This window comes from Polypterus senegalus, chromosome 10, assembly GCF_016835505.1.
Source record: "Polypterus senegalus isolate Bchr_013 chromosome 10, ASM1683550v1, whole genome shotgun sequence".
NCBI classification, from domain to species: Eukaryota; Metazoa; Chordata; class Cladistia; order Polypteriformes; family Polypteridae; genus Polypterus; species Polypterus senegalus.
Window position 1 is genome coordinate 39,057,720 of NC_053163.1, and position 15,629 is coordinate 39,073,348.

The following is a 15,629-nucleotide window of genomic DNA, read 5'->3' on the forward strand; positions in this document are numbered from 1 at the left end:
ACAGCTGTGAAACTGCTCTGCTACGAGTAACCAAGGATTTGCTTATGGCAGTAGACTCTGGACAAACCAGCATATTAATTCTATTAGACCTCAGTGCAGCATTTGACACTGTCAGACATGACATTCTACTGTCCAGAATGGAGAACATGCTGGGTATCTCTGGCACTGCCCTCCGGTGGTTCAAGTCCTATCTGACTGATAGGCAAGAGTTTGCGAGTCTTGGCAACAGCAGATCCAGCTCAGCGCCAGTCACACAAGGAGTTCCTCAGGGCTCTGTCCTCTGCCCTCTTCTCTTTTGTATTTACATACTTCCCCTCGGCCATATTAATTGTAGCTATGGACTGGGTTATCATTTATATGCAGATGATACTCAACTCTACTTCAACGTTAAAAGTAAAACTTCAGAGCTTTCTCAGCTCACAACCTGCCTTAGTGAAATTAAAACCTGGATGGAGCAGAACTCTTTAAAATTAAATTGCAACAAAACTGAACTCCTGCAAATTGGGACTAAAATGCAACTTAATAAAATGACCTCTTTCCCAGTTCATCTTGGCGGTGATCTCATCAGACCTGCCTCTACTGTAAAGAATCTTGGTGTAATTTTTGATTCCTCCCTCTCTTATTCAGCCCACAAATATCACATTAACAAACTTTCTTACTTTCACCTCTGTAACATATCCCATGTTCGCTCCTTCCTCTCCTCCTCTAATGCTGAGAAACTTGTCCATGCTTTTATTACATCCCACATTAATTATTGTATTTCCCTACTGGCAGGTTCCCCATCTAATCTTGTATCACAGCTCCAGCTTATTCAAAACTCAGCTGCAAGAGTCCTTACTCGAACCAGCAGCAGCAAGCAAATCACACCCATCCTGCTCCATCTTTACTGTGTTTTACAGAATCAAATATAAAATCTTACTAATAACCTACAAAGCCTTAAATAACCACACACCAAACTACATCAATGACCTTCTCCATCACTATGTGCCTGCCCGCCCACTAAGGTTCTCTGATTCTGCCAATCTTGTTGTGCCCCACACTAATCTACACTCCACGGGTGACAGGGCCTTCAGCTGTATAGTGCCCAGACTCTGGAATGACCTACCAAAATTTATTAAATCAGCCGACTCCATGAATTCTTTTAAAAAACCAACTCAAAACTCATCTGTTCCGGAAAGCCTTTAGCTCTACTTGACTTTATTACCCTTCTCTCTGTTTACCTCTCTGTCAAGATGCTCCTGTAACCTGTATGTGTATGTGCTAGACCATCAATTATGTTGTCTTTTAGGCTTTTTTTTCTCTGAATTCACTGTCATAATCTTCTTTATTTATTTATCTGGTTTGTACAATGCTATACACAGTATACCCTGCCATTCTTTCTTATATTCTGTAGGTGCCCCGAGCATGGGAAAGGCGCTATATAAATAAAATGTATTAATAATAATACTAATAATAATATCTCCTGACTTTCTCTCTAAAAATTACTGGAAATCCTCTTTCTTTAATCTAACCGTACTTGAATTCAAAGGATCTTCTGGCTTCAATATAAAAAAAAAGTGGGAAGAGGCTGTTTTTGTGCTTATTTAACTTGAAATATCTTTTGTTCACATAAAGATTTACTTTGAATTACTGGTGCTGTCTCTGCGTGGACTCTGCCCATCAGTGAGAATCAGATAAGAAAGAGTTTAGAATAGATAGTACAAGCATTACTCTTTGCAAATTGTTCACTTTTACCGGGATGACAGTTCAAGCAGTACAACATTTAAAGTTAAAGGAATTTGTTTTTTCATACACTATACATAAACACACACACAGAGAGAGAATTAAACATTTCAAGAAATATCAAATACCTCATTTTTGGTCAAAATAACCACAATATCAATTTAACTCCATATAGTCCAGCTGTAGTCAGAACAGGAAGTTTAATCACTAAACTCATTTTGGATTTTTTTTATTTTTATTAATCTTAATTCAAAACTTGCACAAGATGACCTATGCATGTAGCACATTCTACAATGAAAAATACTTAAAATACATTGTTTATGGGATAGCAAATGCTAACAAAAACCTGTTTACTTAAAGGAAAAGAAAATTAAACTTACCAGTCGATCAGCACAAAACACAAAGTCCCCTCTGCTGGTTGTTCTTTTTGTTAGCAAACATGAAGGAGGAGGGAGAGAGGAAAAAAAAAAAAAAAGTAAAATAAAATATGAAATTGCTACTTAATGAGCACATATACAAAACAATACTAATGATAAAGCACTTTTTATTTTAAAATTAAGCATCGAGATGCTTATAATTTTTGGAAAAAGTACAAACGTCCTTCGCAGTAAATTTTCCATGCTTAGAAATTTATCCTTTACACTATATATTTAAATCTACAGTATCGTTAATGTGGATACAACAAGCTACTACAGAAGTGACGGGGCTTGAAATTATTTTGAACTTAAGGGAATTCCCCCATTATAATTTAATACAAGAGCAGAAGAGTCAATCTGAAGGAGATTGAAGACTGCAAAGTGGTGGCAGGGGAAAGTGTAGTTAAGCAGCATAGGATGGTGGTCTGTAGGATGACAATGCAGATCAAGAAGAGGAAGAGAGTGAGGGCAGATCCAAGGATCAAATGGTGGAAGTTGAAAAAGGAGACTGCAAGGTTGAGTTTAGGAAAAAGGCGAGACAGGCACTGGGTGGTAGTGAAAAGTTACAAGACAGGTGAGAAACTACAGCAGATGTAAGGGTGACAGCAAAAAGGGTGCTTGGCATGACATCTGGACAGAGGAAAGAGGAAAAGGAAACCTGGAGGTGGAATGGGGACGTACAGGAGAATACACAGAGGAAGAGGACAGCAAAGAAGAAGTGGAATAGTCAGAAAGATGCAGAAAGTAGACAGTACAAGGAGATAAGGAGTAGGGTGAAGAGAGAGGTGGCAAAAGCTAAAGAAAAGGCGTATGATGAGTTGTATGAGTGGCTGGGCACTAAGGAGGGAGCAAATGACCTGTACTGAATGGCTAGAGAGGGGGACTGAGCTGGGAAAGATGGGCAGCAGGTTAGGGTGATAAAGGATAAAGATGGAAACGTACTCAAAAGAGAGGAGGGTGTGTTGAGCAGAAGGAAAGAGTACTTTGAGAGGCTGATGAATGGAGAGAGAGAGAGAGAGAGAGAGAGAGAGAGAGAGAGAGAGAGAGAGAGAGAGAGAGAGAGAGAAGGTTGGATGATGTGGAGATAGTGAATCAGGAAATGCAATGGATTAGCAAGGAAGAAGTAAGGACAACTATGAAGAGGATGAAATTGGTCCAGATGACATACCTGTGGAAGCATGGAGGTGTTTAGGAGAGATGGCAGTGAAGGTTTTAACCAGATTGTTTAGTGGGGGTCGGGATGTGCAGAGCTGTAGTAAGTACAGGAGGATAAAATTGATGAGCCGCAGCATGAAGTTATGGGAAAGAGTAGTGGAAGCTAGGTTAAGAAGTGAGGTGATGATTAGTGAGCAGCAGTATGGTTTCAAGCCAAGAAAGAGCACCACAGATGTGATGTTTGCTCTAAGGATGTTGATGGAGAAGTATACAGAAGGCCAGAAGGAGTTACATTGCGTCTTTGTGGACCTGGAGAAAGCATATGACAGGGTGCCTCGAGAGGAGCTGTGGTATTGTATGAAGAAGTTGGGAGTGGTAGAGAAGTATGTAACAGTTGTACAGGATATGTACGAAGGAAGTGTGACAACGGTGAGGTCTGCAGTAGGAGTGACTGATGCATTGAAATTGGAGGTGGAATTACATTAGGGATAGGCTCTGAGCCCTTTCTTATTTGCAAAGGTGATGGACACATTGACAAAGGAGATTAGACAGGAGTCCCAGTGAATTATGAAGTTTGCTGAGGACATTGTGATCTGTAGCAATACTAGGGAGCAGGTTGAGGAGACCCTGAAGAGGTGGAGATATGCTCTGGAAAGAAGAGGAATAAAGGTCAGTTGGAACAAGACAATACATGTGTTTAAATGAGAGGGAGGTCAGCGGAAAGCTGAGGATGCAAGGAGTAGAGTTGGCGAAGGTGGAGGTGTTTAAATAGACTGTGGAAGAGAGGCGAAAAAGAGTGCAGGCAGGGTGGAATGGGTGGAGAAGAGTGTCAGGAATAGTTTGTGACATACAGTTATCACCAAGAGTGAAAGGGAAGGTCTACAGGATGGTAGCGAGACCAGCTATGTTATATGGGTTGGAGACAGTGGCACTGACCAGAAAACAGGAGACAGAGCTGGAGGTAGCAGAGTTAAAGTTGCTGAGATTTGCATTTGGTGTGACGAGGATGGATAGGATTAGGAACGTGTACATTAGAGGGTCAACTCAAGTTGGACAGTTGAAGAAGAAGATATTTTAATACAAGAGTGGATTTCAGACTCTGGAGGAGGGAGGGGAGGTGACAGTGTCTGTAGATGCACATTTCAGGCACGGAGGACATGAATTATTCTTTCTGATGTTTAAAGTAGTTTATAAAATTGAGTAGATATAATTTATCAGCTAGTCTTTCAAATAATTGTTTCATTTTGTATGTAGAGATTTCCACTCATATTTAGCCAAGAAGACAGTCTTGACAAAGAAAGATACAGAGCAATACAAAAAAACCTAGAGAATGTCAAATAAATTTCGTTAAGGAAAATAGGAAAAAGTGTTTTTACATTTTGTATCCATTCTTTACTGTTTTTTAAGCTGGAAAGACTATGTGCAGTGCAACAGGGAAAAAAAGTCATTGTAGAAACCAGCAAGTCCATAAGTAAATAACTGGCATCATAGCACTGAAAAGTTTAAAGTAACAGGGATTTATTAGTGGAAAGAAGTTAAGGCATATAAAGAACACACGAAACATTAATGCATTAGCACTACTGAAAAGCATGTGTGTTCAGTTGTTAGGACAAAAGCATTTATTTAAGGTACAGGTAGGTGGCTGGCTTTAAAGTGGTTAAGAGAGGGGCTCCGCGGTACATAAACAGGCATCCAGGGTGGGTGCGTTAATCAAGTAAAGGGGCAGTAGAAGCAGACAAGCGAATAAGAAAATAACTAGTGGTGGATATTCAGTAAGCAGGTTTTCTTAAGAAAGAAGTAGTGTGTAGAGAGTTTTACTTCATAGAATAGTTCTTAGAGATTAGGAAAATAAGCACAATTAAGACAGCAACAGCATGAGGGCTTATTAATAGTTAAGGACTACAAACAGTTTAAGTGGAAAGCTTCAAAGTAAGGAAGTAATAAGTGGGTTGAAAAAACAGACAGTGGTAAAGTTAAAGAAAGACACACAGCAGGCAGTCGAGGGGGAAAGAGTAGTACAGGAGCCAAAAGATGTGAAATAACTGTAGTAGTTCTTTAAACTATTAATTTTAATAATTTAATTCATTTAAATGTAATAAAAAGAGCTGAACAGTTCTTTAACCCAAAGCCATTTTTTTAAAATGAGGAAAGTGCAATGCAAATCCTTTTGGATGATGGACTTTTTGGGAGGATGGCTTGGAGGAGTCAGTTCTCCTTGAAGCATACTTTTACAGAAGACACCAGATGGTTCTGCACCTCAAGCTCAGGGTTGCCGAAATGGAGAAGGAATTGGCTGGCCTACACTGTAGTAGACAACCCAGCCCAGGTGTTGTTTAGGGAGATGAGTGTGAACTCATAAGATGGCATTGGAGGAGACTCCAGACCAGACAGGATGGTCATGGTTGCAAGGTGTAAGTCAATGGGTGCATAATCTCTGGAGGCATCAACCCCAGAATTGGAGGTGTCAAACCATTTTCAGGTCTTTGCAAAGCTGGAAGTTATCTATGCAAACTCTGAGGTGAACGTTAGGCATGAGGTGCCCCAAATGGCCACCTCTAAACCAGTCCCAGAAAGAGAAGCTGTGATAGTGGAATATTCAATCATTAGGGAAAATGAAAAGGAGGTTAGCTCCAGAGGAAGAAGTCTCAGACAATATGTCGTCTTCCAGGTGCACAGGTGGTTGACCTCTTTTGAAGGGTTAAATAGGTGCTTGGCTGGAGCAGGAGTGGATCCAGTTGTCACTGTGTACCATATATTGAAACAAATGAAATATATAAAGGGCAAGGTGTCAGTTCTGCAATCCAAAATTAAAGAGTTAGGTCACAGGCTGAGGAGCCGACTGACAAGGTAGTCTTCTCAGATGTTCAGCCTGTACCATGCATCGTGCAGGTAAGACTGAGGAGGTTTAACACGTGACTCAAATCCTGTTCTAGGGTATTGGTTTACAGAACAAAAGGGACTTATTCGCTGTGATGGGTTACATTTGAACCAGTGGGGCACCAATGTGCTGGAGAAGCATCTGAGTTAGGTAGTTGAGGATTGCTTAAACAACCAGGGGGTGGCTTGCAAGAAGTTTAGGACAAGTGAGATGTAGAACCATACACGACGGGGATGAACCATATTATAAAAACAAATATGAATATTAATAAATGTTATCCCAAAATTTAAAGGGCAAAAGTTAAATAAGTAACACTTTAAAAATAGTTTGCCTTAATGCTGGAAGTATCAAAAATAAAACGTGAGCTGGAGTTGTATGTAGCTAAACACAATGATGATATTACGGAAATAACAGAAATCTGGCTAGATAAAGAGGAGTAATTTCTTAAATGAGTACACAATTTTAAGGTAGGACAGACAGAACAGAAAATCAGTGGTATGGGGTACCATTTCTGTAAAACAGAATTTAAATGCATGTCTTATTCATTTGGACAATGAGCCACAACTTAGTCAGGGAATCTGGATTGCTCAGGAAAGATTATGATATCAATACTAGAATCCCTAAGGCTTACGATTTTTTTTTTTTGACCTTAAATTTTCCTGATATTCTCCAAGAAGCTCATAGTATCGTATCACTGCGCTAATAGCAAATGTGTGGATTAGCAGAACATAGCCTGCTACACCCCACACAAACACCATTTGCAATCCTCATAGCTGAAATCTGTGTTGAATTATCTACTGGTGATGAGTTTGTAAGGCATTATATAGGTAATGAAATATCGTGAATTGAAATACATTTCATGTTTGTTCCGTGTCTACAACAATCTATTCAACTATAGAATGACAGAGGAAATGTGAGTCAAGAAATGCTGAACACACAACTAAAACAGAAAATGTTTTCATAGATTATAGTAATAACGACAGAAAATGTTTTCATGTTATAGTAATAATGACATAATGTTGACGTGAAGTGAAGGATGTGTGATGACTGAAGCCCACATATCCAGTAAACACTTTCACAAAAGGTGTAACAAAACAAGTATGCTACACCACCACCCCCCAAGAATACAACAGGAGAAAAGAAAATTGCTAAATTGACATGTTTCTGAAACCCAATTATCAGTCAGTACAAAGTAAAAGACATTCGCATAAGTGTGCTTGCGCGTTTCATTTCAACAAGATGTCACAGAAGTAATGCTGTTCGTCTCACATCTATGCAGAAGGCATTGGGGAAAAGCCACTGCTTACCATCCTTGAGATAATAGGTTAGAATCTCGCATCACCCCAACATTTAGCACTTTGAGTAGGGAGTTGCTATTACTATCATATAATAAAGACATACATTTGATGCAATTCTGTAAAATCCTGTGTAAATTTATGGTTCTTGTAAAAGTTAGAGCTGAAGGGATAAAAATCAGACATACAAACACAGCTCAATCATTTCTTCTTGGTGTCTTGATGAGCAAACAAACACTGCAATGTCTATGGTGGATTTACTTTTCCTCACACACAGGCAATGACATCAACATGTCATTTGAACGATTTTTTTTATTATTATTATTATTCAGTTTTATTCTTGGATTTACGTTTTTGTCACTTGGTTTACGTGACTTAAGTCAGGTAACTCCTCCTACAACCATATTCTTACTCATACCGTAACAGGGTGTATCATGTAGCATCACTGAAGTAAAAGGCAAGACGACAACTTCCTCAACAGAGTGCAGCTTGACTCTATTAGGCTTAGAGATGTTTCATGAATAACTAAATTAATGTTGTTGACAGTAACATGTTTAAATGTACAAACATAAGAATAGCTTCCAATCAACAGTCAGGAGTGCAGGGGGGAACAAAAAGGAAAAAGAAAAAAGTATGCTGCACTTGCAGTTGTGTTTAGAAATCTAAATTTATCCAACTTCTACTAAGCTTGCCAATGTTACAAGAGTTGCCAATAGACTAAAGTTAGCAATTTAATGGAGTAACATAGTAGCATTATGTGTAATAATTTTGATATTGAGTGTTTAAAAGACATCATCCTATGTTAGAGTACTTAGCTCTAACATATTACTGAAATATACACCTCAGGACCTCTAGACACTGTTAAAAGTTGCTAACGTTTGTCAACATATGAAGTGCTCGCAGAGTTGATATATTTAGGACATGTTTGTAAATGTCACCAACACACACACGTGGCTCTCTTCCTTACTAGTTAGAGATTTGCTGAATTGTAGGAAGTATCAAAAAAAAGAACAAATTAGCTCATAGTAACCTGTAATTGTTGGCAGGTAACATTACCAATTTACTTATTGCCTTACTGTTATCTGCAGTCACCAAAAGGACAAAATGAAGTTTAGAAAAATTTACAAGTGTAGGTGATATATTTACATGTTCATTTTTAAAGTATCTAAATATTCAGCTTCATTTTGACCTTGTACTTGCTGCATTAAGTAAGTTTATTATGAGTGTTCATTAGTAGTAGTGATTTAAATATTAATAGGAGTTGTATTTGATATTATCTTTACTATTAGTAGTAATAGTGGAAGTAGTATTATTAAAATGTATTGTTGTTGTAAGAAAACAAATCAAATGTTATCTCACTGCAATTAAATACCAAGTCCAAATCTATGGGTTGCCAACCGAATTGCAAAAACAATTCCAGTTACCAGTTTTTAAAGCTTGTCACAACATACCTGAGGTCACCCATGGCACAACAATGTATAATTAGCTTGGCTATCATTCGCATCACCTTAGACCTTGCAAAGAAACAGTTGCATGATAATCTCATAGATGACTTTGCCTTCAGAAAATATAGGCATGTGCGGTTTTAATATGCAAGAGACTGAAGAAAACCCAAACATTTTTTTTTTTTTGTTCATCCATCCATCCTCTTCCACTTATCTGGGGTTGGGTCGCGGGGGCAGCAGCTTAAGCAGAGAGGCTCAGACTTCCCTCTCCCCGGCCACTTCTTCCAGCTCTTCCGGGAGAATCCCAAGGCATTCCCAGGCCAGCCGGGAGACATAATCCCTCCAGCGTGTCCTGGGTCTTCCCCGGGGCCTCCTCCTGGTTGGACGTGCCAGGAACACCCCCCCATAGAGGCATCCAGGAGGCATCCTGATCAGATGCCCGAGCCACCTCATCTGACTCCTCTCGATGCGGAGGAGTAGCGGCTCTACTCCGAGTTTGATTCCCCGTTGGGTAGAATCTGTTATTTTTTTCTTTTTAACCTCAAACGGACATAAAATTTATAAATTGGTATGCACTGTCAGTTAATGATATCGTTATATTTCCATGTGGGATGCTCCTTTTAAAATATTTCTAACAACTGAGACTGCAATTAACATGAACAGGTGTCCTTATAACTGTTATTTTTAAGATCCATAACACACAGACAGACAGAGCACTGCATAATAGAGAGACAGACAGACAAATAGGCAGAGAAGTCACTAAATAAACAGGGAAAGTACTGTACAATAGATATATCAAAAACAGCTAAGGGAATAGTTATATAGATAGATAGGAAGGAAAGGCATTATATGATAGGGAGTCAGGGAAGCTGCTATATAATAATAAAATTACTGTTATTACTATATAGATAGACGGAGTTCATAGTATAATAGACAGACAGAGAAAGCACTACTAAATGAAAAATAGGCGGGCGGGGGTTAGAGCATGATCGTCATTGAGAAAATAAAACTCAAAAAAGGAGGATGCAACATCGTCAAGCTTCTGTTCCAAGACAGCCGCTTCCCCAGGAAAGTACACTGTGTCAGTGTCAAGTGCCCTTTCACTGTAATAGAAACCACAGCATATAGAAAAGTGTGCGCAATGCAACAGGTACACACGTCATAATGTAGGAAAGACGGTTCTTGTACGCTCTAACCCCGCCCCCCACCTGCCTGCCTGTTTGCGTGCCTCTTCTGAGCTGACAGCGCGAGCATTACTTAGAATCAGATCGGGGGAGAGGTTAGAGCGCGTGAACTTATTCAGTGCGGCGGGAACAACGCACATGTTGATCTTTTTTTTTTTTCTTTCAGTACATGTGCCTTCCCTGTTTATTTAGTGACTTCTCTGCCTGTCTGTCTCTCTATTATGCAGTGCTCTGTCTGTGTGTTATGGATCTTAAAAATAACAGTTATAAGGACACTCGTTCATGTTAATTACAGTCTCAGTTGTTCAAAAGTATTTTAAAAGGAGCATCCCACATGAAAATATAACGATCTCATTAGTTGACAGTGCATATCAATTTATAAATTTTATGTCCGTTTGAGGTTAAAAAAAAAACCAAAAAAAAAAAACCTCTTTCTCCTCACCTGGGAATCTAACTCGGGTCTCTGAGGCACGGCAGTATTCTGGGCTACTCACGGGAGATGTTGTATCATGCTTGAACCTTTTGTGAAAGTGCTTATTTGATCTTTAGAAATCAGGCTTCATATATTCTATAGTTTACGCCTACATTTTGTAACATTTATTACTAAAATATGAAAAAGTTTCTGTTTTAACAATGTGTTTACTGTATACAGATTACTGTAGAAACGGAACACACATGGAATGCGTGTGTTCCAAATAACGATCTATTTATTATTTCCACTCTAAAACTCCACTTCACTCCCAGATAATCAATAAAGGCATGAGCTGGGAGAAGTTCGTGCATGTTCTGCGACGGTGGGGGATGGAATAGCCGACTGCTTGCTGCTCTTAATCTGCACATTAACAGGACAAAAGACGCTGGCGGAGAGGTAAGGACGGATTTAAGAAGCGATTTAAGGTGGGACGGATCTACGAGTTTTTTCGTAGGCTCTGGTAATTCTAGTGTTAAGACCGTTACTTTAAAATGAGTTCATCAAGAATACGGGAACACACTTGGAATTGTGTGATTTTAGGGACCTTTTAAAAGTAGACTTGATGTTATTTTGGAGGAATTAATTAGACAGGACTATTGGGCTTTGTTGGGGTGAATGGCCTATTCTTGTCAAAAATATTTCTAATTTTTTTAAAAATTACAGACAAAGCTGCAGACAAACTCATTGACAGCTGTTCTATAATTTCCAAAAACAGAATTCAACAACAGTGCTTCAAATTCGGCACAGGATTGTGAGTATAATTCTGCACAAGGATTGTAATTCCAGCAAATTTTAACTTTAACATGCCAAATTTCCCACATATACTGTTTGGTAACACTTTCTTGCTTGTTGCAAGAATAACAAGCATAATTTTTTAAAATCACTATATGCCAAATTTGAAGGAATTGATAAGATTGTTTTCATTGTTTATTTCTTAGCTTGACTTGCTAAGCTGTTTGTCCTCTGCCTAAGGGTAGTACTTTTTCACCTTTCACAGACTGTATACTTTCATGGTAACTGGCCAGAATGTGCATTGGTATAGGTATTAACACTGCAGTCACAGGACATTTCTGATCTTGTCCATGTTGAACAGAACAACTAAAACTGGTGATTAAATTTAATGCCCAGATACACCAATATTCCACTAGACTGCATTATTGGCTTTTCACATTAGTAACGGAAGTTGTGACCAAAGAATTGTATCAAGGATTGCCATGGCAGCTCCAGTATAACTGTTGATGACACTGCACCAAGACAGGCAGAGGAAGAAGGGAAGAGAACAAGAGGGAGACCAAACCAGACAGGGTCAGATGTATAATCTGATGACATCAAAATAGCCTTACCCTCCTATGATCCTACGACTGCAGAGAGTATAAGAAAACACTATTTTTTAATATGATGGGACACTTAAATTATATCCAATATGAGGGAGTGCTTCAGGAAATGTGTTACATCTAGTTCCCCCAGTTGTATTCTTAGCCTTCCCCTTTCATGCTTCACAGAATAGCTCTGAATTATGTTTTTTAGCAAAGTGCCTCTGAATTTTGCACATTTGAAGAGGGCTGCAAAAGTGATAGTGACTAAAATTAAAAAAAAAAAAAACACAAAACCGCAGATGCCAGATTAACCAAAGGTATTTCGCTTTATTTTCAAGAAAATGCATATCTAAATACACTGCAATTTTAAAAAGACTGGCTCCTTAATAGCACATTATAGTACTTTACTGGGTTGAATGGCTCCTCATCCTTCTATAGAAAAGCGGTCGGGATTGTCCTTCCGTCCCATGAGTGAAAAGCGTAGCGGTATTCCGCTTATCACAGACTTACTATTTGCAGCTTGCGGTATGAAGAGACATGATGTGAGCAGAGTTCTAGTGCTCCCATCGTTCCCTTGCTTTTGTGCGCGATGCGCTGGAAAAATAGACAAAATTGTCTCTGGAAATAATGTTGATGGAGTACAAATGCCTCACCGCGTAGTAAATACCAGGGGGGGTTCAAAAGGGCGACCTCAATATAGAAAAAAAGTTTCAATTTCATCACAAAAATAACAGAAACTACGAGTATTAAAGTAATGCCGCTCAAATGCAATATAACCAAATTAATGAGTTTGTATAAAATATCAACTTGATCTACATATTGAATTGCCTTAAGAAGTGGTCAACTTAAAAGGCGGGTCAGCCTAGTACTGCAGAATTATTGTTTGACAAAGCACCATTTCATTCTGGGAAGGGTTCTTTGCATATAAAGTTGGTTCTTTGAAAAACTGCCTAATATGTAGAAAAACTGAAATCTTTAATGCATGCTAGGCTACCTAACAGGACACTAACACATTAAAAAGACTGTGATTCTATGTAGCAAGGTCCCTTTCAAACTCATTACCCATTTTGTATTTCACAAATCTGTATGGAGCCTGTTACGGATCAAAACAAATAAAGGTACTTTCTAGCATCGCTCAGGAGAACAACTCTGGCACATTTATTTTTAAGGTTGCATACAGACTGATGTTCCACACTCCTTTCAAACGAAATCTACAACAGTACAGATAATTTTTCTTGCAGCGAGGAATATTATTGTAACTATCTTCACCATTTGACATGCACCATATTCCATACGTTACCTCCATTTTAAAAATTGCAGTTGAATATCTTAACTCTCTTTCACCTGATTAAAATTAAATATTTAAGCAATCTCAGGATGAAAATTATCGCTTAGTGCCACATACTTGTAAGTCATTCGTCTTCCATATATACTAGTTATAGGGAGAAACATACTGTATAGATGATATTACTGAAGGATATTTACACAAAACCACTACAATACTCGTATACGCTTGGACTGTCAGACTAACACTGATGAGATTACAAACTCCATCCTAAAATACAGAAATAGTGTCAGAACTCACTTGTCTCGAATTATGGTCTGCAACTCTCGGATTTGGTCGTTCAAGGGAAGAAGTTTAAGTTGAAGCCCGATTTCCAGAATAAGGTCGTTGCTGATGCCCGCTACGTGATTCGCATCGTGCTGTTGTTCATCACTTGAAGTTTCAGAGGAATTGGCGAAGCGAACTTGTTTAGCGCTGCCTAGGGCACCGCTGTTAAGCTCCTGGTTGTGACACGGCATTGTATCCTTGTTAAAAATACTTTCCATAGACCGGACAACGTGAAGCGAATTATCCCGTTTCCTCTTCACTTGAATAAATGTGCTTTTCTTAACCTCCTAAATGGTGAGGCTAGAAGTAGCTTGACACAGGATGTTATCTTGATGAATAACCAATGGCTGAAGCTCGAGATGTCATGTGATCAGTACGGGACGCTGACCATAGACATACTGTATATAGATAGACGCCACATTCACTGTGTTGCCCAGTCGGCACGATACGTCAGTGCGTCCGCCATATTGCGAGTGGCAAAAGTGCCATTTAAACTAATACAGATAGACGTGAACCCGGGTTTTCTGATGAAAAAACAATAACGTTTTAAACAGTATCGTTTACATACAACAGATTTTGGCGAACCGTTCAAATGCATTTATCTATATCCATTTATACACTAATAATGGCAATTATTAAATAATAATAATAATAATAATAATAATAATCATCATCATCATCATCATCATCATCATCATCATAATAATAATTATTATTATTATTATTAAATAATTCCTCCCATATAAGTAACACTTCTCGGACTGCCTTCTTCCATCTCTGAAACATTTTTAGACTTCCTCCTGTTCATACACAACACAGTACTGAAGTATTGGTTAATGCTCTAGTCAACTCACGTCACGTATACATTACTGTAATGATATTCTATCTGGCATCCCACAAAAACTTATCCATTGCTTACAACTTCTTCAAAATTCTGCTGCCAGGATAATAACCTGTTCTAAATCCACTGAACATATTACACTTATTCTCTCTCAACTTCACTGGCTCCCTGTTAACTACAGAATACAATACAAAATACTGCTATTAACATTTAAAGCTCTCCACAACCTCACTGATCTCCTACAGACTTGCACTCCTCTCGCTCACTCAGATCCTCATCTCTGGGTGCTCCAGCGTCTCTCATATTGCTACTCAACTCTGGAATTTTATTTCCTCTCATATTCGTCAGCTCGATTCAACACATTTTAAAACTACCCTCAAAACTTATCTTTTCAAACTGGCATACCAATTGTGAATTTTGCACTGTCACTGCCAGTTATCTTTGTTTGTCTTTCTTTTAACAGTGAAATGATATACTCAATGACAAAAATAAACAATTTTATTGTATACAAATTGGCTTAATTATTTCTGAAAACATTTCAATCATTCCTCTCTCAATCTCTCTCTCTCACACACACACACAATGTGGTTACTTAAATATATACAGGATAGGATCTAAAATCCATGAAACAAAACTGTCTAACTTAGCTTTTTCCATGTGCTGCCACTCTATAATTTGAGAGTATTCAGTTTGGCAATAGGGTGCAGCCTTAGTTTATGGAAGACGGACACAACTAAAGACATGGGCATAAAATGATGGTTGTCGATTTCAAACTGTGTTTCCTCAATGTGCTCCTTGAGAAAAAACACATCATCTGAACCAATCTCAGCCTGAACAAGCTGATTGATCAAAGATACACTGACAGGTTGCCCTAATGTCGACTGTCGGATAACACGCTCAGCTACTTTGATCACCTTGACTGTAACCTCAGAAGGAATCATCAAACCTCCTTTGTTTTTTAATGTGAGCAAGTGGTAGCTTTGATCATATGATGCCGGTACAGCATCTGTTACCAAACTAGCACGGCACACATCACAGGACAGCTTTCTCAAAATCCCGTCTGAGGGCTACCTCCCACTGCTTCCTGAGGTGGATTTCTTTGGTAAACCTTCAAAGTTTGAGAAATGTTAACAGCTAACAACAATCTACATAGTTAGTGACTACATTTAGCGAAAACATTGTTTGGAGGCTCACTTCAGCACATAAATGCATAGCTTTGCTATCTTAGCCTGGTGTAGCTAAAGTTAAGATTATAAAATGGGATTTTCTAATGGCTAAATATAACCAAAACAA

The 15,629-nt window shown here is 38.6% G+C and overlaps 1 protein-coding gene across 1 annotated transcript in view; it reads right to left on the minus strand.

Annotated features, from left to right (window-relative positions):
• uprt (uracil phosphoribosyltransferase (FUR1) homolog (S. cerevisiae)) overlaps positions 1–13,831 on the minus strand; it is a 60,022-nt gene extending 46,191 nt beyond the window's left edge. The window contains exons 1-2 of the mRNA XM_039765748.1: positions 13,469–13,831; positions 2,103–2,145 (exon numbers count right to left, since the gene is read on the minus strand). Of these exons, the coding sequence (XP_039621682.1) occupies positions 2,103–2,145; positions 13,469–13,713 (288 nt within the window). The 5' untranslated portion in view covers positions 13,714–13,831. The remainder of the gene's footprint in view (positions 1–2,102; positions 2,146–13,468) is intronic.
• Positions 13,832–15,629: the final 1,798 nt, after the last annotated feature.